This window comes from Notolepis coatsorum (assembly GCF_963971535.1).
Source record: "Notolepis coatsorum genome assembly, chromosome: 13".
NCBI lineage: Eukaryota > Metazoa > Chordata > Actinopteri > Aulopiformes > Paralepididae > Notolepis > Notolepis coatsorum.
In genome coordinates this window covers 4,674,670-4,701,205 of record NC_140177.1, presented here as the reverse complement: position 1 = coordinate 4,701,205, position 26,536 = coordinate 4,674,670, and the positions used below count along the sequence as shown (strand labels likewise).

The following is a 26,536-nucleotide window of genomic DNA, read 5'->3' as shown; positions in this document are numbered from 1 at the left end:
ATGAACTGTGGTTTTAAAAAAAAACACGCTCCCTGGTTCACCAACGCGGCAGTAGGGGTGCAGTGTGTGTTTAGAGTTTGTATTTAAGTTAAAAAAGTGAATTACCCGCAGCTGACATGTTGTTTAGAGATAAAGAGAACGTGCGATCACTTTCGGCATGACGCAGCGAGGAGCGTTGTTGTGATAAAGACGTCGCCCTGTCAGTCGGTGAACCCCCACACCTACACTCAGAATGGTACAGTCCTACTAGTTTCGCGCGAAAACAGTAAGTAGGCGTGGCGAGGACAGCATGGCTCCCCTGCATCTGGGGACAGTGGGGACTACCGAGCGCCCCTTGTGGTCAGCTGGAGAAAAAGAATCCATGTTGCAAACCTGATTGATTGATTGATTGAAAGCTTTATTAACAGATTGCAGAATGGGTACAAAAAATACAGTACAGCTCAATACAAACAACTGCTAAGAGGATGTAAAGGAATGTGAATCACTACCCTCCTTCAAAAACACTCTCAAAGAGCACCTACGGGAGACTGCAATTCGAAACTGGCCCCTGTAAATGTCCAAACCCAACCCCCTACAATGTACAGTTTCTTCCCCCTCAAATGTATATACTCTTTGTAAACTCTTTTTGTACTCATAATCAGTACTGTATATTTGTAGATCTGGTATGTCATAAATGTCTAAATGTAACCCCCACGCCCTCCTAATAGACAGTCTCCTCCCCACCGCATATTCTCTCCCCACCATATGTATATTTCTCTCCCACCCACCCACCCCCTCCTAATGTACAGTCTCCTCCCCACCGTATGTATATATTCTCTCCCCACCGTATGTATATTTCTCTCCCAAAAGGATCCCCATTAGCTGCCACCTAAGTGGCGAGCTAGTCTTCCTGGGGTCCACACAGAAAGACAACAGAAAACACAAAACATAAGATACATATGACAATCACAATCACAATTAACAATGATAATCTAAAAACAGTAAAACATTGTAGACATCATTATCAACATCAGAATATTTTGCTCACATATTTAAGTAGTGCATTCTCAGGTGGTATTTGAAAGACACTTTGCTTATTCAATTTACTTATGTTCAGTGGGCAGTTATTCCAATGATTGATGGCACGATAAACAACAGTCCTCTTTAAAGCATTTGATTTTGGACGTGGTAACAACATACTCTGTCCATCATCGGCTGACCTAGTAGAATAAGAATGAACCCGACTGCATCGAACAATTTGTTTGTATAAGAAAACAGGTTGAGACGAAAAGACAGTGTTCCTGAAAAATGTAACCGTGTTGAAAACCAGCCTATTCTCTACCGTTAACCATGAGAGTTGCCGGTGCATAGTGATTGTAACTGAGGGGTACAATTCCCTGACTGTATTGATAAGTATGGTATCATTAAACCACTACCGCTTTATGTACTTTAATTACTGGCCATACAGTACACAATATATGAATATGATGAACACTTCCCACAATGAAATCGGTTCCAGTCAAAGGTATTAATCAAGTATTTAATGGAGCAAAAGGTACATAGGATACTTTACATTATTCTTTGAATGCACTTGTAAGGCAAAGGAGTATGCGTAGGCAAATCAATAACGAATGTCCATTCTCTGGTTACGCAGGAGGTAATTATACAACCTGAATCTTAGGGAATTATATCTATGGTACACTAGTGATAGCGGGAGATACTGGAAGGGGTTCCCACTGGTTGTAAGCCAGCAAGGGGGGTAGAAGATCTGTCGGTAGTAGGACGTCTGGTCAACGATGACTAGGGAGACTTCAGGTACAGAAGCCGGTGCAGTAGCCTCTTGATCCACAGACGAATACAGCTTGGTTCTCTTGTAGACTGTAGCTCTACAGGGAAGAAAGCTAGGCGGCCTCAGGCTCTCTGAGCGCCGACTCGACTTGACTCCTCTCGGGGTAAATCCAACACGTGCAGGCGTCGGCGATTATCCGCTCCATAAATCACAGGACCAAAGCAAATATATTCCAGCCGCAAAGGGCTATGTAGTCGTCGGGTAGATTAATCCAGTGTACATGTCCATACGGCTCTCGCCTAGGTCTCCTCGGGTGAAAGCGCCATGCGGTCGGCCCAGCCTGGATAAGAACTCTAGCTAACGAGAAAGCGTTGGAGATGCTGGTCACTGTAGAATTCTAACCGCACGATACACTATACACAAATAGACTATTAAAGACTCAATAGAAATATGTCGCACTCGACGGTATAGCGCCAAACTCTGACAATTCAGTTACTAATTCGCACGCGGTCTCGATGCTCTATTCTGAGGCCAAACAGGCCATACTTCACCGCACGTTGTATCGCGGGTGAGGCTTCAACTTATCGGTAACATGCTAAGGGTACGGAGGTAAGGGGCTAAGGGGCTTCTACATTCACCTGCGCCGTATTTATACGCACGGTGCACAAAACTAGTTCCACTCTCATTTCTGTCGCGTATCCCTGGGCAAGGGCGGGCATGTCCAGACACATCTTGACGGTGACTTTGAACCTGGCTCCGGAGGCCGGTCCCTGGCGCCGGTGGACCGCTGTCCAATAGGAGAATGAACTATTATGGTCTGGGCTAAAGGGATATTCCGTGTATATGTACAAGGAATATACAGGGGATATCAAACGATATACAAATACTATGCAATATATATCAATAAATAAATATATATATTCGGTTTAATCTGATCCTTTGTAACAGCCGCCCCCTAATTAGTCCCACCTAATTAGCTAAGAAGAGACAGATTAACCGCACTGTCCACTACTCAATGTCTGCTGTGAGGGGGTCTGTCAGTTCACAAAGTCATGGGGTCATGGTCGTCATCGATGGTATCGGGGAGCCTTGGCAGTTCTATTAGCCTCGCCACGGGTCGGGTGTAGGTCCGCCCTTGGATGAGCACTTCGGCTGCTCGGACCTTTCCGTCGGCACCGGTGATCACTTTGCTTACGCGGCCGGCCGGCCACATAGCTCGGGGTAGTGACTGGTCGATAATCATGACGACTGTTCCTTCTGTCAAATTGTCTCTCTCTTTCACCCATTTCTGGCGGGTCTGTAGAGACGGTAGGTAGTGGAGTAGGAAGCTGTTCCAAAACTTGTCAGCCAGTACTTGACTGTACCTCCACATTCTTCGGCCGTTCGCTTCTTCAGGCCTGTACATTGTCTGTGGTAGCGCGGGGTCCAGCCGCCCCATCAAGAGTGTGTTGGGGGTGACTGGGTCGACATCTGCTACATCACTTGAGACGTAACCGAGGGGCTTTGAGTTCAATACTCCCTCGATCTCCGTGAGGACTGTCATTAAGACTTCTTCCGCCACGGTCTGGGCCCCAAGCACGGCGTACAGGGCTGTCTTTATTGAACGTACTTCTCGTTCCCAAGTTCCACCGAAGTGAGGTGTGTTCGGGGGATTAAACTGGAAGTCAATCTGGTATGGAGCGAGGTGGGTCTTAAGTTCTGGGCCCATAGCTTGGAAGCTCTCTCTCAGCTCTCTTTCTCCGCCTTTGAAGTTTGTCCCGTGATCAGACAACAATATAGACGGTTTGCCTTTCCGCGATGTGAATCTTCGGAAGGCCATAAGGAATGAGTCTGTGCTCATGGTTGGAAGGAGTTCTATATGCATCGCTCGGGTGGTCATGCATTTGAATACAATACCCCACCGCTTCTCGGTGCCTCTTCCTTTCTTTATATACAGCGGGCCGAAACAGTCCATACCGGTGGAGTGAAAGGGCTTGTCGCCGAGTCGGAGGCGACAGGGAGGTAGGTCAGCCATCCGGGGTATACTGGGCTGCGCTCGCCACTTACGACAGTCTAGACAGGTTCGCTGGAAGCGCCGCACTGCTTCTCTCCCTTGCAGTATCCAATAACGACGTCTGATCTCCGCGAAGACTCTCTCTGCCCCGGCGTGATGCACATCCTCGTCGTATTTCTTTATGATCAGCTCTGTGACCTTGTGTCGGCTGTTTAAGACTATCGGGTACTTGACGTCATCCGGTAAGTCTGGAGCTCTCCGCAGACGACCACCCACTCTGATGAGACCATGGGTGTCGCTCTCGGGGGCTAGGTGGAGCAGTCTGCTGTCTGATGGGACGGGCTTTGCTCCCTGTAGACAGTCTAGCTCATCGGGGAACGAGTCTCTCTGGGCTCGTTGTAGTAGAAGAAGTTCCGCTTCTTCGTAGTCAGCTGCAGTAATGTCAGTAGTGAGCTGAACCTCTGGGTGGTGCCACAGGAATGTCTTTAGCTTCGCACTCTCTAGGGTGAGGCAATCGTCTATGTCGGGGTCTGTGGAGACGAGTGTGTTCAATCCACAGAACATAGATTTCTTGTTTTCTGCCTCCTCTTTACTCGCTTCCCGTGGGGTGGGTGTAGGCCACTCTTCTTCCGGGAGCTTAAGGAACTCTGGCCCGTCACTGTATAGGTTGTGACGGGTGAGGTCATCCAGGGACATTCCCCGGGTGATGACGTCAGCTGGGTTGTGTTTTGTGTCCACATACCTCCAGCTTGCTACTTCTGTTAAATCTTGAATCTCTGTGACTCTGACTCCCACGAAGATCTTGTATCTGCACGAATCAGACCGGATCCATGTGAGTACTGTCGTGGAGTCTGACCACAAGATTGTTCTTTGCACCGGAATGGTGAGTTCACGTTGGATTAACGTGGCGAGTTGCGCTCCTGCTAGGGCTGCGCAGAGCTCTAGACGCGGGATAGATTGTTGCTCTCGTGGGGCTATTCTTGAGCGGGCCAGGATGAAGGCAGTATGTATTTCTCCTCCCTCCTCTCGGGCACGCAAGTAGGCCACCGAGCCGTAGGCTACTTCGGAGGCGTCGCTGAAAACGTGCAGGTCCATCTGGCACATCTCCGGCCTCACTGTGGGTGGGAAGTAGCTGCGGCGTATGTTAACACCTGGGAGTGAGCTGAGTTCCGTCTCCCACTCTCTCCATGTGGATGCAAGGTGTTCGGGTATGGGGTCGTCCCAGCCCTGGTCCTTGTCCCATAACGCTCTTACAATCATCTTTGCCCTGGTGGTGTAAGGTAGAATACATCCCAACGGGTCATATTGTCTGGCGAGTGTTCTGTATACACTCCGTCTGGTGGTCGGTAGTGCAGTCGACCTTCCCTGCTCCTTGGTCAGGGGTGTGTGTTTATAATGGAGCGAGTCTGTTTTGAAGCGCCAGACTAGTCCTAATGTCATTTCCTGGGCTTCTCCTGGGATGGTCGCCATCCAGGTCTCGCTGCTTGCTGCCTTGTCCTCGGGGGAGAGGCTGCGCAATACTTGCGGGTCGCTGCTGGCCCACTGCCTGAGATCAAAGCCGCCTTTGATCAGGGAGGCGCGGAGCTTGAGTAGAAGGGCCTCGGCTTCTTCTGGCGTCGAGACGCTTTGCAGACAGTTGTCCACGCAGAAACTATTTTCTACACTTTTTCGGACCTCTTCATCAGCTGCTGGGTCCTCTGCGACGTGTTTTTGCAGTGCAAACGTAGCACAGCATGGGCTGCATGTGGTTCCGAAAGGGAGGACTTCCCATTGATAGATGGCTGGTTGCTCATCCCCGATCCTCTCTCTCCATAGGAACCGCAGCAGGGGCTTGTCCTCCTCCACTAGTCTCACCTGCAGGAACATCCCTTTGATGTCGCCGCTGATGGCCACCTTGTCCTGGCGGAAACGTAGTAACACGCCTAGTAGGGAGGGGCCGAGTGTTGGGCCGGGCAAGAGCTCTTTATTCAGATTTTGTGATCCGATCTGGTAGCTGCAGTTGAACACAATACGATCCTTGCCGTTGTGGTGGACTTTGTGGTGCGGCACGTACCATGATTCGGTCGTCTGATCGGCCTCTTTAATGTCAATTTTCTTTATGTGTCCCGCTGTGATTAGCTTGTTAATCTCAGCGCGGTACACAGTCTCTTGAGCGGGGTCTCTGGCTAGGCGCCGCTCTGTGTTCAATAGATACCGCTCCATCGCTTCTTTTGGGGCGTGGAAGGTGGGCATACCCTCTCGCCTCAAGAGTGGAGTTGCGTATCTCATCACTCCGTTGACTTTGACTCTCTTTGTCCCTTGCTCGAGGAGTGCTATGGCGTAAATGTCTTCCTTGGAACGAATGTCTTTCCTTTCGTTCTTAAAGGGCATTGTCTCTAGTGTCCATAGCCTCTCGACATGCTGTAGGAGGGTGGTGTCTTCTTCTGTCACTCTGGAGTGGAGGCAGCTAGTGGCTGCTGTTCGGTTGAGAGACTTAGCGAGGGGGCCTTGTAATGTCCATCCTAGGCGGGTCTCGACTGCTGCAGGACAGCCTCTGGGCCCTGTGTGGACCCGGTCTATCGGGACTATGAGGTCTGCATGGTCGGAGCCTATCAGCAGGGTCGGGGTGGCACCGTCTATGAGCGGGATAGGTAGTTGACGCAGGTGCACATATTTATCCATCAGCTTGGCGATGGGGTAGGTGTACTGCGACAGGCCTATTTCTTGGCTGGTGAAAGCATTAGTAATCCTATACCGTCTCTCTGGCTGCCCGCTTGCTGCGATAGTGAAGGAGACATTCTCGCCCTTTATCGTCTTTAGATCTCTTCTTATTGTCCGAATCGTCATCTGGTTTTCGCTCCCCCGCAGCCCCAGCTGGGCCGCAGCGGATGCGAGGAGAAGGGTCTTCTCTGACCCGTCGTCAAGGACGGCGTAAGTGTCCATGACCTTGTCTTGGTAACTCAGTGTTACGCGGACCACCTTTAAGAGCACTCGGGCGCCCCCGCTGCTGGCGGGGTCAATGTACATAACACTTGCCTTTGTGCTGCTTGAGGGTGCAGGCTTTCTTCTGTTACTGTCGTGTAGGACATCTAGGTGGGCTCCGTCACACCGACTACACCTCTTCTTTAAGCGGCACTCGGCTGCCATGTGACTGCGCGCACATCGGTAACAGCGTCGGTTGGACTTTATCCATTGACCCACTTCATCGGCGGTCATCTTCTTGAATGTGTCACATTGTGACAACCAGTGTTCTTTCTCGCAGTACGGGCACACCATCTTCCACTTCTCTTTCATCGAGGGGGTACTGTGGTTCTTGCTGCTCGGTACTGGTTCTGATTGGTGCATGACGGTCACCAATCTTCGGCCATCGTTTGCTCTCCTAGGTCCCTCTCTGGAGCTTGGGGTGCTCCGCATGAACGTATCCAACCGTAGGCTGTTGACTTCTCTCGCTAGGAAGTTGGCTAGGTCTAGGAGGGATGGCTCGGGACCGTTAGGATCACGGTGGTCTCTTTTCCGCCTGAAGCGCTCTTGTCGGGCGGGCGGAAGCTTCTCTAAAATCCTCTCGACATTAGAGTTCGCCTACAGTTCGTGCATACCCTTTTCTCTTTGCGCCCCCAGCATCCCTACCAGGGATTGTACCTTGATAGACAGGTCATCTAGTGAGCGATTGTCTGTGGCTGGGGGTAGGCGGTCGATATGCCTTATCTCTTGTATTACGTAATCCCATATGCGTCCATATCTTTGGTCGAGTGCTGCTAGAGCCGCTGTGTATGGGGTAGTAGAGGTGGCATAGGCCAGCGCTATATTGTGCGCTCGGGGCACCTTGAGGTGCTTCAGTAGGATAGCATACTTGTACGGTTCGTCAGTTACATCGGACATCATTGTCTCTAAGCACATTCGTAGCTCGGTGTACTGTGCTCTGTTCTCGTGGGTGAAGTCCGGAAACGTCGGTTCGCCAATGTATGATGCCATGGATGGCTGGCACATCGGTGAGCGTTGGAAGAGAGGCCTCCTAGGCGAGTCTCCTCTTACGCCTCTTGGTGGGCTGGTACCTGCTGGGTACCATGGCCCGCGTATCCAGGTGCTATTCCTCGGGGCTGGTCGTGCGTCAAGCTCACCCGTGAATTGAGTCGGGGGTCTGTAGCGCAGAGCCGCGGGGGTAGAGCCTGGGCTGTACTGGACCTCCTGGTCCTGTGGAGTTCTGTGCTGCTGTCGGGCTTGACTCTCCTCCTCTCCCTCTTCTTCTTGCTCTGGCAGGTCCTCTAGATCCTATAGTCGTCTATTTAGCCTCTCCGCGGTGTAGACCGTTTCTTCCTTGTAGCTGGTCCTCGCGTGGACCGGTCGGGGAAGGAGTTCGGAGGGGGGTATAGGCTCTCTCTGGTGGTCGGGCTCAGGGTCGTTTGATCGGGTAGGGGAGGGTGCCCTTGACCCGTGTCTTGACGAGGCCCTGGAACCCCGTGCGGAGGGAGGGGGTGTCGCCCTGGCGATCAGCTGCTCCATTATCTGCGCTTGTAATCGGTCGCGCTCGGCTTCGCGCTTGGTGAGAGCGATGTCGCGCTCTGCTTCTCTTTGGGCACCGGCAGCGGCGCGCTGGGCTTCGGCGGCGGCGCGCTCTGCTTCGGCGGCGGCGCGTTCTGCTTCGGCCCGGTCTCTTACCATATTCTCTTCCGTCTGAAGGCGTCTAATCTCTAGACGTATACGATCTTCGTCGCTCCGTTGCTGCGCTTGAAGGCGTTCTCTTTCCATGGAAGAATGTTCGCGCTCGCTAAGCATCTGTGCTTGGAGTTGATCGCGCTCTGTAGAGGCTGCTAGGCTGGCGAGGAATGCCTGTGCCAGCATCTTGTCCGCCCCGCTGGGGGAAGACGCTGGTTGAGGTGATCCGCTCCTGGCAGTACTCGTTGGAGATCTGTTCTCCTGTGGCGAGTCCTGGAGATCCATCTCCTGGGTGCTCTCCTCTTCTTGTAACGGGTAGAGTTCCATCCCTGGAGAGCCGTCTTTATCCTGGAGCTCTCCGGGGACTACTTCTTCGGTCTTGGCGGGGGGTAAAGTCGTGTCGGGTCCCTCCTGGTCCCTACCGTGAGCTTGGTCAGTTACATTAGAACCCACTAGGGCCTCTATTGGCGGGGTAACCTGGGCGATAGGGTCGGACATAATTTTACTATCTACTTTTTCCGCGTTTACCGTCTGTAGAAGGCTAGGTAGTATACTGGCAACGTAATCCTCTAAGTACTGAGGTGTCTGCCGTCTACGCTGCGGGCGATCTACTTTAGGAGAACCGTTTTGTGGAGTGTTCATCATAGGCCATGTCAATATTAATACCACTATATTAATATTACACTAGTTACCATCCGGCTCGAAGGACCAATTGTAACTGAGGGGTACAATTCCCTGACTGTATTGATAAGTATGGTATCATTAAACCACTACCGCTTTATGTACTTTAATTACTGGCCATACAGTACACAATATATGAATATGATGAACACTTCCCACAATGAAATCGGTTCCAGTCAAAGGTATTAATCAAGTATTTAATGGAGCAAAAGGTACATAGGATACTTTACATTATTCTTTGAATGCACTTGTAAGGCAAAGGAGTATGCGTAGGCAAATCAATAACGAATGTCCATTCTCTGGTTACGCAGGAGGTAATTATACAACCTGAATCTTAGGGAATTATATCTATGGTACACTAGTGATAGCGGGAGATACTGGAAGGGGTTCCCACTGGTTGTAAGCCAGCAAGGGGGGTAGAAGATCTGTCGGTAGTAGGACGTCTGGTCAACGATGACTAGGGAGACTTCAGGTACAGAAGCCGGTGCAGTAGCCTCTTGATCCACAGACGAATACAGCTTGGTTCTCTTGTAGACTGTAGCTCTACAGGGAAGAAAGCTAGGCGGCCTCAGGCTCTCTGAGCGCCGACTCGACTTGACTCCTCTCGGGGTAAATCCAACACGTGCAGGCGTCTGCGATTATCCGCTCCATAAATCACAGGACCAAAGCAAATATATTCCAGCCGCAAAGGGCTATGTAGTCGTCGGGTAGATTAATCCAGTGTACATGTCCATACGGCTCTCGCCTAGGTCTCCTCGGGTGAAAGCGCCATGCGGTCGGCCCAGCCTGGATAAGAACTCTAGCTAATACGAGAAAGCGTTGGAGATGCTGGTCACTGTAGAATTCTAACCGCACGATACACTATACACAAATAGACTATTAAAGACTCAATAGAAATATGTCGCACTCGACGGTATAGCGCCAAACTCTGACAATTCAGTTACTAATTCGCACGCGGTCTCGATGCTCTATTCTGAGGCCAAACAGGCCATACTTCACCGCACGTTGTATCGTGGGTGAGGCTTCAACTTATCGGTAACATGCTAAGGGTACGGAGGTAAGGGGCTAAGGGGCTTCTACATTCACCTGCGCCGTATTTATACGCACGGTGCACAAAACTAGTTCCACTCTCATTTCTGTCGCGTATCCCTGGGCAAGGGCGGGCATGTCCAGACACATCTTGACGGTGACTTTGAACTTGGCTCCGGAGGCCGGTCCCTGGCGCCGGTGGACCGCTGTCCAATAGGAGAATGAACTATTATGGTCTGGGCTAAAGGGATATTCCTTGTATATGTACAAGGAATATACAGGGGATATCAAACGATATACAAATACTATGCAATATATATCAATAAATAAATATATATATTCGGTTTAATCTGATCCTTTGTAACAGTGATGGTGTTTGTTCTCATGGAACAATGTAAGACTAACCTTGCAGCTCTGACCTAAACTGGGTTGGTATCCTATTCCCTACCCCTACACCCCTCACCCTAAACCGGGTTTATATCCTATTCCCTACCCCTACACCCCTCACCCTAAACCGGGTTTATATCCTATTCCCTACCCCTACACCCCTCACCCTAAACCGGGTTTATATCCTATTCCCTACCCCTACACCCCTCACCCTAAACCGGGTTTATATCCTATTCCCTACCCCTACACCCCTCACCCTAAACCGGGTTTATATCCTATTCCCTACCACCCCTACCACCCTAAACCAAGTTTGTATCCTAACCGGGTTCAACATAGCTGTTACAGCTACTAAGGACAGAACTGAATGAGACGCACAAATAAAAAGGACGACTCATAGAACAGGGGGGGCGTCATTCCATTTCCCGTCTTCATTTCCAGTGCCGTCGTCCACCACCTTCCAGCCCAGTGTCACCATGCAGGCAGGCGCTGCCTTCAGGAGAGTCAAAGTTCTTGATCTGGGTTCGTCCTGTGGTGATATAGTCTATGTGTTTATGTGTCCCAACGGAGGGTCAAGTAGGACTAGAATGACCCATGTCAGGGCAGTTTGACTGAGAACATAAGAGCTCAGCTTCACTTGACGGGGCAGAGAGGGATGTGGCCTTGTGTCGTCAGATCAATATTATGTATACAAGGTGTGATGCTTCAGGGATACAGTGTTCAAGATATTACTCTGGTATTATTTATAGACCTGTTCGCGCTGTATACGTCAGACTCGGTGTGCGCGCGCATCACAGGGGCAGAAAGGGACGTAATCCTGGTCAGAACAACGGGGGAAACTAAAATATATTTGCATTTGTTAGCCATGCTAGCGACCTAAACAATCAATCCATGCCGAAGCTAGATATGTAAAAGGGGAAAGACTCACACTCACGGCCACGCTCATTTGGCAAAATGACATCCAGCCGTTTTCGTTTTAAACAACTTTCATTCAGGAGAGTGTCATGGTTTCTCCATAGAGCCGCGTCGTACTTATTTTAGCGCAGCAGCTCACGGCGCAGGTAGGGGGCAACATAGTCACGTGACTCAGTTGGTATTGCTGATTGGCTCGAACACGGTAGCGAACAGGTCTATAGCATGTTAATCAATTAAGTGTCGTGTTCATTTTGGAAACAGTGTTTGGAACCGTGTTCATTCTAACTACACCCTCAAGACCCCTCCGCTCTGCATCTTCTAACTACACACCCTCAAGACCCCTACGCTCTACATCTTCTAACTACACACCCTCAAGACCCCTACACTCTGCATCTTCTAACTACACACCCTCAAGACCCCTACACTCTGCATCTTCTAACTACACCACTCAAGACCCCTCCGCTCTGCATCTTCTAACTACACACCCTGAAGACCCCTACGCTCTGCATCTTCTAACTACACACCCTCAAGACCCCTCCGCTCTGCATCTTCTAACTACACACCCTCAAGACCCCTACACTCTGCATCTTCTAACTACACACCCTCAAGACCCCTACACTCTGCATCTTCTAACTACACACCCTCAAGACCCCTCCGCTCTGCATCTTCTAACTACACACCCTCAAGGCCCCTACACTCTGCATCTTCTAACTACACACCCTCAAGACCCCTCCGCTCTGCATCTTTACACACCCTCAAGACCCCTACGCTCTGCATCTTCTAACTACACACCCTCAAGACCCCTACGCTCTGCATCTTCTAACTACACACCCTCAAGACCCCTACGCTCTGCATCTTCTAACTACACACCCTCAAGACCCCTACGCTCTGCATCTTCTAACTACACACCCTCAAGACCCCTACGCTCTGCATCTTCTAACTACACACCCTCAAGACCCCTACGCTCTGCATCTTCTAACTACATACCCTCAAGACCCCTACGCTCTGCATCTTCTAACTTCACACCCTCAAGACCCCTACGCTCTGCATCTTCTAACTACACACCCTCAAGACCCCTACACTCTGCATCTTCTAACTACACACCCCCAAGACCCCTACGCTCTGCATCTTCTAACTACACACCCCCAAGACCCCTACACTCTGCATCTTCTAACAACACACCCTCAAGACCCCTACACTCTGCATCTTCTAACTACACACCCCCAAGACCCCTACGCTCTGCATCTTCTAACTACACACCCTCAAGACCCCTACGCTCTGCATCTTCTAACTACACACCCACAAGACCCCTACACTCTGCATCTTCTAACTACACACCCTCAAGACCCCTCTGCTCTGCATCTTCTAACTACACACCCTCAAGACCCCTACGCTCTGCATCTTCTAACTACACACCCTCAAGACCCCTACGCTCTGCATCTTCTAACTACACACCCTCAAGACCCCTCCGCTCTGCATCTTCTAACTACACACCCTCAAGACCCCTACGCTCTGCATCTTCTAACTACACACCCTCAAGACCCCTACGCTCTGCATCTTCTAACTACACACCCTCAAGACCCCTCTGCTCTGCATCTTCTAACTACACACCCTCAAGACCCCTACGCTCTGCATCTTCTAACTACACACCCTCAAGACCCCTCCGCTCTGCATCTTCTAACTACACACCCTCAAGACCCCTACGCTCTGCATCTTCTAACTACACACCCTCAAGACCCCTACACTCTACATCTTCTAACTACACACCCTCAAGACCCCTACGCTCTGCATCATCTAACTACACACCCTCAAGACCCCTACGCTCTGCATCTTCTAACTACACACCCTCAAGACCCCTATGCTCTGCATCTTCTAACTACACACCCTCAAGACCCCTACGCTCTGCGTCTTCTAACTACACACCCTCAAGACCCCTACACTCTACATCTTCTAACTACACACCCTCAAGACCCCTACGCTCTGCATCCTCTAACTACACACCCTCAGTCGTACCCTTCCTTCCTGCTGACCTGTTGTACAGAACTTGTACGTCGCTTTGGATCAAATCAGCTAGACGACTGAATGTGATGTAACTGGGTGGACAGACAGATGTGCCTGTCTCCTTCTGGCTGCTTGACAGAAGGCGTCATGATTGGCTATACGGTCAGATCATTAATGTTCCGCCCTCCCGCTGCTAATATCATCTCTGCGTAATTTGAAAAAGACCAACGACACACCAGATAATGTCACATAAAACCTATAATTTATTCATTTTCAGTAAAACCTTGACATAGTAAAACGCTTTTTAGAAAAGACATGTAGCTCCAGCCAGGGGGGGAGGGACACGAGGGGAGACGTATTGCTTTGTGTCTGACATGGGTTTTCTTTTACGACAGTTAAATAATAACAATGACATCCCAAATATAGGCATATATTTACACACGTTGACAATATTACAGTAGTACAAAGCCTTTTTGAAGTGTCCTCTCTTGCATTGTGAGCTCATTGGCTTTTTTGTCACATCATGCAAAACAGGTTTAAACGTCATCCTTTTAAAAACAGAACTTTACAATGTCATGACAATGGCCATAAAAACACTAAATACACCCTCTTCGTTTCTCCTCCATTACCCCCCATTAGACATCTCAGAAACAATCGTCAACACCACCGTGTCTTTCTCTCCTCTACCGCCCTCCAGTGGCTACAAAACGCAACGACTAGTACTTTTACATTCCAGCATTTGCAGCTTCAAACCACAAACCATTTTAAGTTTTTTCTTTTGACACAATTCCACATCGGAGTATCTCTGAACATGGCACATTAACCGAGACATTCTGCCACCTCAGCAATACATAAATAAACAATATCTTACAATAAATAACCAGCAGCATGAATATGCTGCTCCTTGCCCACAGGTAGTAGGTGTGTCTGTGAATCATGTTTGAGGATAAATGTGACCTTGTGCTGTGAGACTGTAGGTCTGTGAGCGGACCGGGGGGCCTGTATTCCACAACCCTCTCGGTGCAGAGGGGCTCGGGGATCATGGCGTTCCACAAAAGCTCCGACCACAGAACAAAGAGGCTCAAAATGCGTTTGAGAAACCGCCCGTAGGCCCATTTTTACCATCTATTTCATTGTGATCTGAAAGAAATGGACTCTATATCTGCACTCCTGTGACGTTTCATAAATACCAGCCTCCGCTGAGAGACAGTCTGTGGCCATTTAACCTGTTCAGGGAAACGATCTCACAAGTGACATTGACGTGTTTGAGAACGGAACATTCCAACAATGATGTCATTACTTAGAGACTATAGAATTCTAGAATCTAAGTATTGTAATTTTCAAACATATTGGGAAGTAATTCATGATGATAATAAAACTATTCCTGCAAAAGAATTCAACAAGTGTGAATTCACAAAAGCTGTCACCGTGTACATACATGTATTCATACACACACACACACACACACCACACACACACATACACAAGGGGGCGTGGCTGTGTGTGTGTCCTTGCCTCATGTCAAGCTTTCCACAAAATGTTGTCATGTTACGTGAATCCGTTTAGAAGTTCTGAGCCTTTATAGTTCTAAGCCACTCCCACTGCACCAACGGCTAATCAGCTGTCCTTTGGGCCTTTCCACAAAACCTTGTGCAACAAATCTGTGAATCCATTTTGGATTATGCACCTTTTTGTGATTGGCCACTCCCATTGCCACGCCCTATTTGAGACAATTGGCATGAACTGGCACACACACGCACGCACGCTGGCAAAGAGAGTCGCTAGAAAGTGAGGAATTCTGTGGACCGACCGGCAGAACGACCCCTTAGTTAGAACTCGTGGTCACAACTAAAACATTGTGTTGGTTGTACGAACGCCTACTTAGAAACCCCTGCGGTGTAGGATCCACTATGCGTGATTTTCCCCCCGTAGCCTCTGTGAGCGAAGACGCTCTTTGATTGCAGCGAAGAAGAAAAAGACGCTCTCCGATTGGCTAATCCTAACTCTAAGCATAACCACTTCGAAAGAGGGCCTAAGCATAACCAAAGCATAACCACTTCGAAAGAGGGCCTAAGCATAACCACTTCGAAAGAGGGCCTAAGCATAACCAAAGCATAACCACTTCGAAAGAGGGCCTAAGCATAACCACTTCGAAAGAGGGCCTAAGCGTAACCACTTCGAAAGAGGGCCTAAGCGTAACCACTTCGAAAGAGGGCCTAAGCGTAACCACTTCGAAAGAGGGCCTAAGCATAACCACTTCGAAAGAGGGCCTAAGCGTAACCACTTCGAAAGAATGCCTAAGCGTAACCACTTCGAAAGAGGGCCTAAGCATAACCACTTCGAAAGAGGGCCTAAGCGTAACCACTTCGAAAGAATGCCTAAGCATAACCACTTCGAAGCAGAGAATATATGTACAAGGTGGAAGAGACCCTTCGGAGCTAAACCAGTCAGAGAGGGTCTTTTCTTCTTCGCTGTACACGGCCTAGCCAATCAGAGAGCGGCTTTGCAAAAACAGAGGCTACGGAAAAAAATCACGCATGCACTATGCGTCCTGTCGCCGCCATTAATGTTAGCAGATTCTACAATCACATGAAAATAATGACATCCGATTTCACGTGGATTGGCACAGTCTGAATGCAGCGTGAATAATGTTCCAGAAACCCTTTTTCAATGGATCGCAGTCCGATAGAAATCTAATAGTAAAGAGTGACTGACTGGCTATACAGAACACGTGTAACACAGGATAGGATAAAAAAAAAACTAAAAAACAAGGAAACATCAACTCAAATTCCTTCAGAAAGTGAAGCGTCTGCACCGGTGTGGGTTGCTTTTTCTTGGCACAGTACTAGTATGACACGATGAGGACGGGTCTCCTGGTCTTTGGGGACAGCATCCCCCATGCCCATCAAATCTGCCCCCTCCATCGAGTCTTTTAAAATCTAAACTCAAAACCCACCTATACCGCCTGGCCTTCCCCGACTCACTCGGACTCTTGTTGACGTGTTATTCTGTTTCTTTGTCTGTCCGTTGGTTGTTTATTATTTTCAGTTTATTCCATACTTTAGCACTTTCCTTTGTTTTTAGCTATGGCGACTTACTGTGAAGAAGCACTTTGGTTGACATTAGTGTCATGTCTGAATGTGCTATACAAATAAATCTGATTGATTGAAAGTACTCCCAGAGGAGACTCAGCCCTGGAGGAGGGATGGGATTGAATATATTCGAAAATTCGAATATTCAATCCCATATCTACATTCGATTTTCATGTCAGAAAATCGAAAAAAAAGAAAAAGAAAAATAGTTAATTCACCTCCATCCACTGGTTTATTTATTTGACCATGGACAGTGTTTTTTTCAGAATGATAGTCACTGTTGACAGGATGGTTTTAACAGTGTAAACACCGTGTTTCCCTGTTAACCCTTTCACTGCCGCACTACCAAACGGTTAACCCTTTCACTGTGACAATACACAGAAGGTTAACCCTTTCACTGCCACACTACAGAAGGTTAACCCTTTACTATCACACTACCGACGGTAACCGTCGGTAGTGTGATAGTAAAGGGTTAACCTTCTGTAGTGTGGCAGTGAAAGGGTTAAAAGCCAGAGTTTCCCCCAAATCCATCCCTGAAAAGTCCCGTTCTTGGTAACTAAGGGTGCGACGACACACACACGGCATTATCTGATTCGGTGCACAATACTGGGCTCACAATTTAATGTTATTTATTATATATAATAATAATAATAATAATAATAATAATATATTTTACACTTATATATCATAATATATTCAAATATTACATATTTACTTCATATAAAAATGTATGATTGAAAAAAGGGGGTTTTCTTATAAAGCCGTAATCTATTCAAAACTATTACATTTTCCCCAATATTTCCTTTACGTTATTTATGAAATTGTAAACAAACGTGTGTTGACATGTTACAGCCAGATCCTCTCGTCATTAACGGCAATAAGAAAGAGTCGTCGTCCTCCTCTCAGGGCAGTTCTGCTGGTGTGATTAGAGTGTTATCAGGAAGTAAAGGAGGATCAATAAGACATTTCTACGTCCTGATTCGTCACACCGCTACTTTTTCAAGATCTATATTCTCATCCGACAGCAGTGATGTAACAGGAGGTCCTTTTCAACAGCCATGTTATCCTAATTTGAGGGTCTAAGCCTGTGTGTTTGACCTGACGTGGAACCAGAGGAGGAACCCAGATGATCACTGAGAATCGACATCTCTTCAAGGGATTATGAGCATCTTGGACCTCTGGGAGGTCAGTGAACTGGATTATGAGCAGTCTGCGCCAAGAACGAGTTAACTCGCTATTGCCCGCCAATCGAATAACGCCAATAACGAGTTTACTCATTTATATGATCGTTATTTCTTTTATTCGTTATATCTATTCATAATTCATGGCTGCAGCCTCTGCAGACCCTGGTGAATGTGTCTGAGCTGGCAGACGGTCAACACCGCCCTCTACTGCCTTGCGGAGCTATTGCACTCCATTGGAAACGGTCTGGTGTGTTTTCGGAGCCAATCTGAGCCGTGGGGGCGGGGTTTAAATACTCAAAATGGCCCGCTACGAGGGCCATTTCATGTATGCACGAGGAGACATAATAATGATAATCTAGCGTTGATTTCAGGATGATTAGATAATCAGACGAAAAATTACAACGTAATAACTGGATTACACTAAAATGCCTTTTTCTCGTCTTTTCCTGGAATTACTCAGAATCACTCAAACTATACTCATTCAAAACGGTATAAAACGGAAATGTACAGATGAAAAAACGATCTGTTTTTTGCATGTTGACCAGAAGTAACTCACTTGACAGTCGACAGCGTTATTAGATCCATAGCTATAATATAAAATATAGTTTTAGGACTTGCAAGTTTGGCATTCTAAAACTATATCCATTGAATAACGCACTGGCGCTGAGGTCAGTGCACTGGAACTATAAGGCAGAAAAAGGGTCCCAACACCGCTACAGAGCCTCCACCGTCACTGAAGGAAGGTTTTCACGCTGATATTGATCATATTTATCATATTTTCCCCTTTCCCCTCTGTGGCTCACTGTCACAACAAGCCAGGCGTCGCAAACAAGACAATTTTCTGGTAGAACGTAACTTCAGTCGGGTATCTTTTCTGAGCAGTAATCGAAGTATAGAACCACAACCTGAGGTGCAGTGATTTGGCTTTGACACAATATTCCTCAGGGATGAACGTTCTAATGATGATGTCACCATGGCTACAGGCCATTGTTCTAATGCGGAAGTAAACAACCGCCGGGGCGTCGACCGGGACCGGTGCTCTGAGCGTTTCATTCGCTTAAAACAGAACCCTGGTCCGAGCGCTGCCGTGGCGTGCGGCCGGCGTATTTCCGCGCCGTTGTCAAGGAAACCGCCGTCAACGACTAGACGCAGTTTTTTTCCCTCTTCCTAAAGACCTTGTAAGTGGTCGAATTCTAAAGAAAGAAAAAGAACGAGAAAAAAAAAACGGAAAGGAAACAAACACTAAGGGACCATCTGCGTATCGTTTGAACCGGGTTCCGATTCAACCTCAAACACAAGATTCCTGCAAAATCACAGAGGCTTACAGTACATCTCTTCTGCAACACACTGTCGTCGATATACTGCATCATCAAACCACAGATCAAACACATTCATAAGTGACCTTGCTGCTACGGCATGACGCACAAATACCACCGGGCGCGGGGGCGCAAGCACTCGCGGGTTTCGTGCGAGAACAGCACGCGCGGCCGTCCACACCGAGTCCGACTTCAGAGCGGGCGAAAGCGCACGGAGGAGGAAGGCACGTTTACATTGGAACAGCTGCAAATGCCTCGTCTATATGCGAAGTCAGTCCCCGTTTGAAGATTTTTTTTAAAGATTTCCAGTTCCAGTGTTCTATTGTCCATTTTGCATGTATAACCAGTTATTATATAATTAATTAGAATGTTAGAATTCATTTTAGAATGATTGTGACTGTACTCCTGAAAAAGTATAGTATGGTTTATTTGTATTGGGAAAGATACAGACACATTAGCTGGTTGAACAACATCTATATGTGTGGTAATAATGCAGATTATCGAGTGTATTTCTGTGAAAATGCGCGTGGCGCACGCCTCTGAATCCAACCAAAGCGATTAAATCCGCTACCCGCCCGCGCGACCAAACAGCGACGCCCGTTAACATGGGAGCGAAAGTGAAACTCTGATCGCCCGCCCGCCTCACGCCTCGCGCCCGGTGGGTTTCGTGCATTACGGTACATCTCTTCTGCAACACACTCGTCGTCTATACTGCGTCATCAAACCCACTGTAAAGTGACATATGGCACTGAAACATGAATACAGTAGATACATAATATATACACACAATGTAAATTCCTCAATATCTAACCATACAAAAATCTAGAAGGAGGAGAGTGCATTAGTGTGGCGGCCGACGGCGGAGAACCAATCAGGACCCTTGAAATGGCAGGGGGGGGGAACAACGAGGACCAATAGCGGTACAGTATTTCACAACTTTTTTTTTTCTTTTTTTTTTTTAAAACTGTGGCACATTCAGGAGAGCGCAGCGTTTCAGAACGTCATTATATCCTCAATTTGACCCGTCTCAAACCCCGCCCTCTTTTCCCCCGACCCTCCAATCACAAGCGTCGCTCTCTCCGCGGACAAGGAAGGCAACGGGCGCGCGGTCGGAGGATCAGGTGAAAGAGGACGGGGGTCGAGACGGGGGTCAGCGTCGGCGACGTGCCAGAGCTCGGCGCCTGCCTGCCTGCTGCTGCAAAGTGACAAACATCAAAATCACCATATAGCAGGATTATACCACGAGGCTGACCTACTGTAGATACGTGACGTAACTAAATGATCTAAAGAGACAGTAGATTATTAACCCTTCACTGCCACACCACCAAACCCTTCCGTCTCTTCAAGATGAAGTAGATGAACCCTTTCACTGCGACAATACAGCGGGTTAACCCTTTTCACTGCCACACGACAGCAGGTTATATAACCCTTTCACTACCACACTACCGTCTGTGGTGTGATAGTAAAGGGTTAACCTGCTGTAGTGTGGTAGTGAAAGGGTTAATAGATCCTAAACCCAGATGTCCTTCGTGTTACAGCTCTGTCCTCTCCGTCCGACACCAGGGATGAGGCGAGGACGGCGCCGCCTTCACGCCGACGATACCGACTCCGCTACGCCTAAACTAAAAGTAGTATCGGCTGTTATCGAGCGGCGATCTGACGCGCCGCTTTTACTGTCGGGGGGGGGGGGGGGGGGGGGGGGGGGGGGGGAATGATTGAGACTCGATCGATTGATTCATCCAACGTGCTTCCTACAAAACCAAGTGTCACCTTGCCTCTGATTTCTGTCACATTATGGTTCTCAGTATCGGATTTGAATCCTCCGATACGATACCCTCATTTCAGATATCCCACACCCGTATCGATGGTGCTGGTATCGTGGTTCTTACTGTATGTTTGGCGTCGTGTGTGTGTGTGTGTGTGTGTGTGACATATTTAGCAGTACACAGCATTCTCTCCCCGTCACACACAGTCAGTGCTGGCATTTCCAGTGTTTTGCCATGTGTGTTTAGTGTGTGTGTGTGTGTGTGTGTGTGTGTGTGTGTGTGTGTGTGTGTGTGTGCGCGTGTGTATGTGTGTGTTTTTTGTGCGTGTTCAGGCGCGCGGGCTCCAGTTTGTGCGAGAGCTCGAAGAGAGTCTGCTGATTGTCGATGATGTGCAGGTAGTGAGCGCTCGCCCTCACCTCCGCACTGTCGCCCCCGGTTACCTCGTTGCCTAGGAGACAGACACACACATACACATTACTCGCATAATAGGGAAACTTAATTTTGCATGCGCACACACACACACACATGCACGCACAAAGGCACGTACGCACGTACTTGATACACACAGGGATATATTGGGATTCTATACAGAGAGTGAAACTGTCCCTGAAATCGGTTGCTTAGCAAACTGTAAGCGAAGAACTGTGTGGGGAAGAGACGAGTCATGGCTGCAGTACACTATTCTCACCAGCAGATGGCAGCGCGTCAATGAAAGAAGAAATGCATCGAGAGGCTTAGTTGGAACAACTTGTCTTAAATGAATGATGTGTTACACGAGGAGAGACCTGTTGAGGTTAGAGGTCAACTCAAGTCATGTTCATGTGTAGAAGCCCAAGTATCACCATCACATCATGTAGCAACAGCTTCACACGCCCAGTATAACTCTGTATGATAGCATGTACAATAATGCTGTATATACCATGTTTATATATTCACATTTACATATATATGTCCTGCATATAACCCATATAACTGTTATGATAACATGTACAATATATATATGTACAATATATATATATATATATATTTATACTTACCATATACTTATTACCATATATATATACACCATATATATTTATGTCTGTACTATGTATACTGCACCTGTGTATACTGTATACTTTACTTACTCATAGTATATATTAAGATTAGAATTCTTTATTGCCCATATTTATTGTAACGTATAATATGACTGATAGGGCATACAGACCCTCATCTGCTCCTTTACTCGCTCATATTCTTATATTCAGAGTTAATTATATTGTTTACACTGATCATTTCTATCTTTACTATAGTTTTATTGCCTATATTTATGTCTTATACTATTACCACGCCCTGTACCTGTACCCCCCCCCCCCTCCCCCCATGCTGCTATGACGCTTGAATTTCCCCAATGGGGATCAATAAAGGAATATCTTATATTATCTTAGTAACGTAACACAAGGAAAGTAAAATAGATACACAACAGTATATGGTCAGAGATAATCTGAATATCTCCCCACAGTCGGAGACATGAGGTGTACACACGTCCTCTTAGCCAATCAGAGGGGTCACGTCCTCGTAGCCAATCAGAGGAGGGAGAGCTGTAACCGAGGAGGCGGGAGAACTACTCACCCTGTTGGTCACTCTGACAGTGGCGAATCAGACGCACCGTGTCTGCAATCATGTGCTGTAGCGGGGAGCGGACAGGTCAAATCAACACATCAATCAAAACGAAGGTTATCCTATAACCCTAGTTATATGAGTTCTGGCAAGCATAGCCAAACAAAATATAACAAACAAACAAACTAGATCTAGACCCAGTGCAGCAGCACAAGTGAATAGAAGCGGATACGGACCGATAGCTTAGTTTAAAAGTCTGGGAGAGGTGGTGTTTTTGGCCAACAGCGAGGCTAGTGGTCCGTACCCGCTCCCATTCATTCGTGCTAAGCTAAGCTAGCTTGCATGCCGGATAGCTTTCTACAGAACGCACAGAGAGGACATCGCTATTGACCTTCTTGTCTCGACTCTGGAGAAGACCAGTTCCCATAATGTTGGCCTAAATATCTCAGAGGATAAACAACAACAACAACGTTTGTTTGTGCTGAAGTCACTCAACTCACCAGCTTCTCGAAGTTCACCAGGTTGTCGTGGAACGTCTTGTTTCCCTCGTGGATAAACGTGATGTCTGGGTGGAAGACATGCTGTATTAGGTTTCGCTCAACAGAACAAGTCAAAAGATCAAAGATACAATGAAGAGGTTAGTGGCTATAAGATAGAGGTTAGTGGCTAGAAGCACAAATGAATGTAATCAAGTAAGTGTGTGTGTGTGTGTGTGTGTGTGTGCGTGTGTGTGTGTGTGTGTGTGTGTGTGTGTGTGTGAGAGAGTGTGTGTGTGTGTACCTTTGAGCAGGAGGGGCATGAAGGGGATCTTGGGGGGCTTCATCCTCTTGAAGGCCTCTCTGTAGGCCTTGTGGTTCAGAGACGGATCCTGGAGAAGCGGTGAAGAACATGCCGATGTATTCTGCACATAATCTCACACACACATCCAAAAACTCTAAACAGTTTTGCACACATTCATTTAGTTTTAGACAGTTGAGAGTCACTACTGTTCACTAGTTTTACCATATTTAAATTACTGTGCTAAAGTCTGGGGAAACAATTATAAGTCTACACTACAACCACTTTTTATACTCCAAAAAGGGCCATAAGGATAGTTCACATTGCAGGTTATCGTGATCACACTAACATATTGTTTTTGGAGTCAAAGACATTGAAGTTAAATGATCTTGTGGAATTTAAAAACGGCACAATTAATGTATAAAGCAAAAAGTCATGCACTTCCAAGAAACATTCAAGAATTGTTCTTTGATAGGGAGGGGGGTTATAATCTGAGGGGAGAACACAATTTAAAGGTGCTAAACGTACGCACTACCATGAGAAGACACTGCATCTCGATATGTGGAGTGAAACTGTGGAACAGTCTAAATGTGGTGCTAAAGCAATGTCCAAACATGAGACAATTCAAACTGATGTATAAGGAAATGATGTTCACAAGGTACAGGGATGAGGAAGGGACTTGATATTCACGGGTGTTTACATTTTTATTTTGTTTTCTATTTTATTTTATTTTATACATATATAGTTTTTGTTTTTTTGTTTTGCATATATATATATATTTTTTTTCTTTTCTTTTTTATGTTTAAAATAGTACACTCATTTGAGTAGTGGAAAAGGGGTAGGATTAAATAAGTGTAAACTTCTTCCTACTCCTTTTCGAACATGCAGATTGAGTTGTTTTGCTTTTTGTTATTGTTTGTTGTATTCATTGCATGTTCGAAATAAAGACTTCAAATCAAAAATCAAATCAATTATTGTTACATTTGTACTGTTTGCAAACACTGGTGTTTTGAGGTAAGATGTTAGTTGTGAAACCTATGTTTATTTTCTATTTACAAGTCAACCTGTTCAAGATATGCCTTATGGGTCAAATGTATATTATGAAAAAAAGAATAGGGCCTTAGAGACCAAAACTAGATCGCTATCAGTTCAGGAAAACGACTGTATATTGACGTAGTTCCTACTAATCACTCTCTATATCTGTCTTGACCTATTTCTTATTAGTTCTGTGGACGTGAGGTTGGTTTGTGTTTCTTATTAGTTCTGTGGAAATTAGGTTTCTTGGGCGGCCGGGTGGCGCAGCGGACTAAGCTGTCTGTCTACCGCAGAGACAGTGGGATCGAATCCAACTGCCAGTGGTGCCTCCGGCTTGGTCGGTCGTCCATACTGACACAATTGGCAGTGTCAGCGGGTGGGAAAGCCGGTGGGGTGGGTCCTGGTCATTGTAAACAGCGACTCCTACAGGTCGGTCAGGGCGCCTGCACAGCGAGGGAGGGAACTGGGAGAGGTAGTGTGATCCTCCCACACGTTACACTCACCCAGTGAGAATCCTCGCTGTCAGGTGAAAAGAGGCTGCTGGCTGTCTCCTATGTATCGGAGGAAGCATGTGATAGACTTCAGGGCTCCCTAGACCGGCAAGTGGGTGGCAAATGCGTGCAACAACCAGGAAGGGGAGGGGGGAATTGGCATAACGGCGAAAAAAATACAGAAAAAAGTAGATAAAAAAAAGAAATGAGAGGTTTCTTACTGTGATGAGCTCCAGCTCCGAGAACAGCTTCTTGAACTTTCCAGGACATTTCTGGAAGGAAGAGGATCGGTAATTTATAATAAAACACAACACACAAGATACTTTATTTATAATAAAACACAGGATACTTTATTTATAATAAAACACAAGATACTTTATTTATAATAAAACACAGGATACTTTATTATAATAAAACCAGATACTTTATTTATAATAAAACACCAGATACTTTATTTATAATAAAACACCAGATACTTTATTTATAATAAAACACAGGATACTTTATTTATAATTAGGGATGTCCGATATTATCGGTATCTGGTATTACATTTATTTTAATTTTTTTCTATAACCTTTATTTACCCAGGCAAGCAAGTAAGAACAAATTCAGATTTTATTTATTGCCAAAAGTATGCATAATGTTGTGTTAATTCCACAACAAGAGATATGTAATGTTAATTACCTGAAATTATTCCGTTTTTTGGGGGGGGGGGGGGGGGGGGGGGAACCCTGCATATATCGGTATCGGTTGATATCGGTTGATATCGGTATCGGAAATTAAGAGTTGGACAATATCGGTATAGGTAAAAAAGCCAATATCGAGCATCCCTAGTTATACTAAAACACAGGATACTTTATTTATAATAAAACACAGGATACTTTATTTATAATAAAACACAGGATACTTGTGCTCCAAAGAAACTCGCTCCCCTCGACACACGTACCTCCCAGGTCTGGTTGAGTCGGCTGACGGCAGCGGTGTTGAGGCCCATGATGATGGCGAAAGCGGAGTTCAGATTGCGCTGGGCCTTACAACTACACACACGCACACACACACACACACACACACACACACACACACACACACACACACACACACACACACACACAATGTATTTATTATTAATTAGCGTTTGTTTGCTCAACATCATTGTAAATGAGGGTGTGCCTTCAATGATTTTTCGAGTTGAAATAAAGATTGAATGAATAAAAAATGTGCACGTGGTGTGTGTGTGCACGTGGTGTGTGTATGTGTGTGTGTGTGCGTGCACATGGTGTGTGTGTGTGCTCGTGGTGTGTGTATGTGTGTGTGTGTATATGGGTGTGTGTGCGTGCACGTGGTGTGTGTCTATGTGCTCATGGTGTGCATGTGTCTATGTGCTCATGGTGTGTGTGTGTTCTCATGGTGTGTGTGTGTGTGTGTGAGTGTACGTGGTGTGTGTGTGTGTTCTCATGGTGTGTGTGTGTGTGTGTGTGTGTGTGTGTGTGAGTGTACGTGGTGTGTGTGTGTGTTCTCATGGTGTGTGTGTGTGTGTGTGTGTGTGTGTGTGAGTGTACGTGGTGTGTGTGTGTGTGTTCTCATGGTGTGTGTGTGTGTGTGTGAGTGTACGTGGTGTGTGTGTGTGTTCTCATGGTGTGTGTGTGTGTGTGTGTGTGTGAGTGTACGTGGTGTGTGTGTGTGTGTGTGCACGTGGTGTGTGTGTGTGTGTGTGTGTGTGTGTTCTCATGGTGTGTGTGTGTGAGTGTACGTGGTGTGTGTGTGTGTGTGTGTGTGTGCACGTGGTGTGTGTGTGCACGTGGTGTGTGTGTGTGTGTGTGTGTCCTCACTGCGCTGCGATCTTGATGAACTTCTTCAGCAGCTGAACCCTCTT

At 47.0% G+C, this 26,536-nt stretch overlaps 1 protein-coding gene across 1 annotated transcript in view; it reads right to left on the bottom strand.

Annotated features, from left to right (window-relative positions):
- Positions 1 to 20,679: 20,679 nt before the first annotated feature.
- Positions 20,680 to 26,536, bottom strand: part of rapgef5a (Rap guanine nucleotide exchange factor (GEF) 5a) — a gene marked incomplete at its 5' end in the record, with an annotated part of 100,158 nt that continues 94,301 nt past the window's right edge. Inside the window, 7 exon segments of the mRNA XM_084327061.1 lie at positions 20,680 to 21,209; positions 22,373 to 22,427; positions 22,861 to 22,925; positions 23,141 to 23,228; positions 24,885 to 24,935; positions 25,610 to 25,700; positions 26,493 to 26,533. Coding sequence (XP_084183187.1) covers positions 21,004 to 21,209; positions 22,373 to 22,427; positions 22,861 to 22,925; positions 23,141 to 23,228; positions 24,885 to 24,935; positions 25,610 to 25,700; positions 26,493 to 26,533 — 597 coding nt within the window. The 3' untranslated portion in view covers positions 20,680 to 21,003.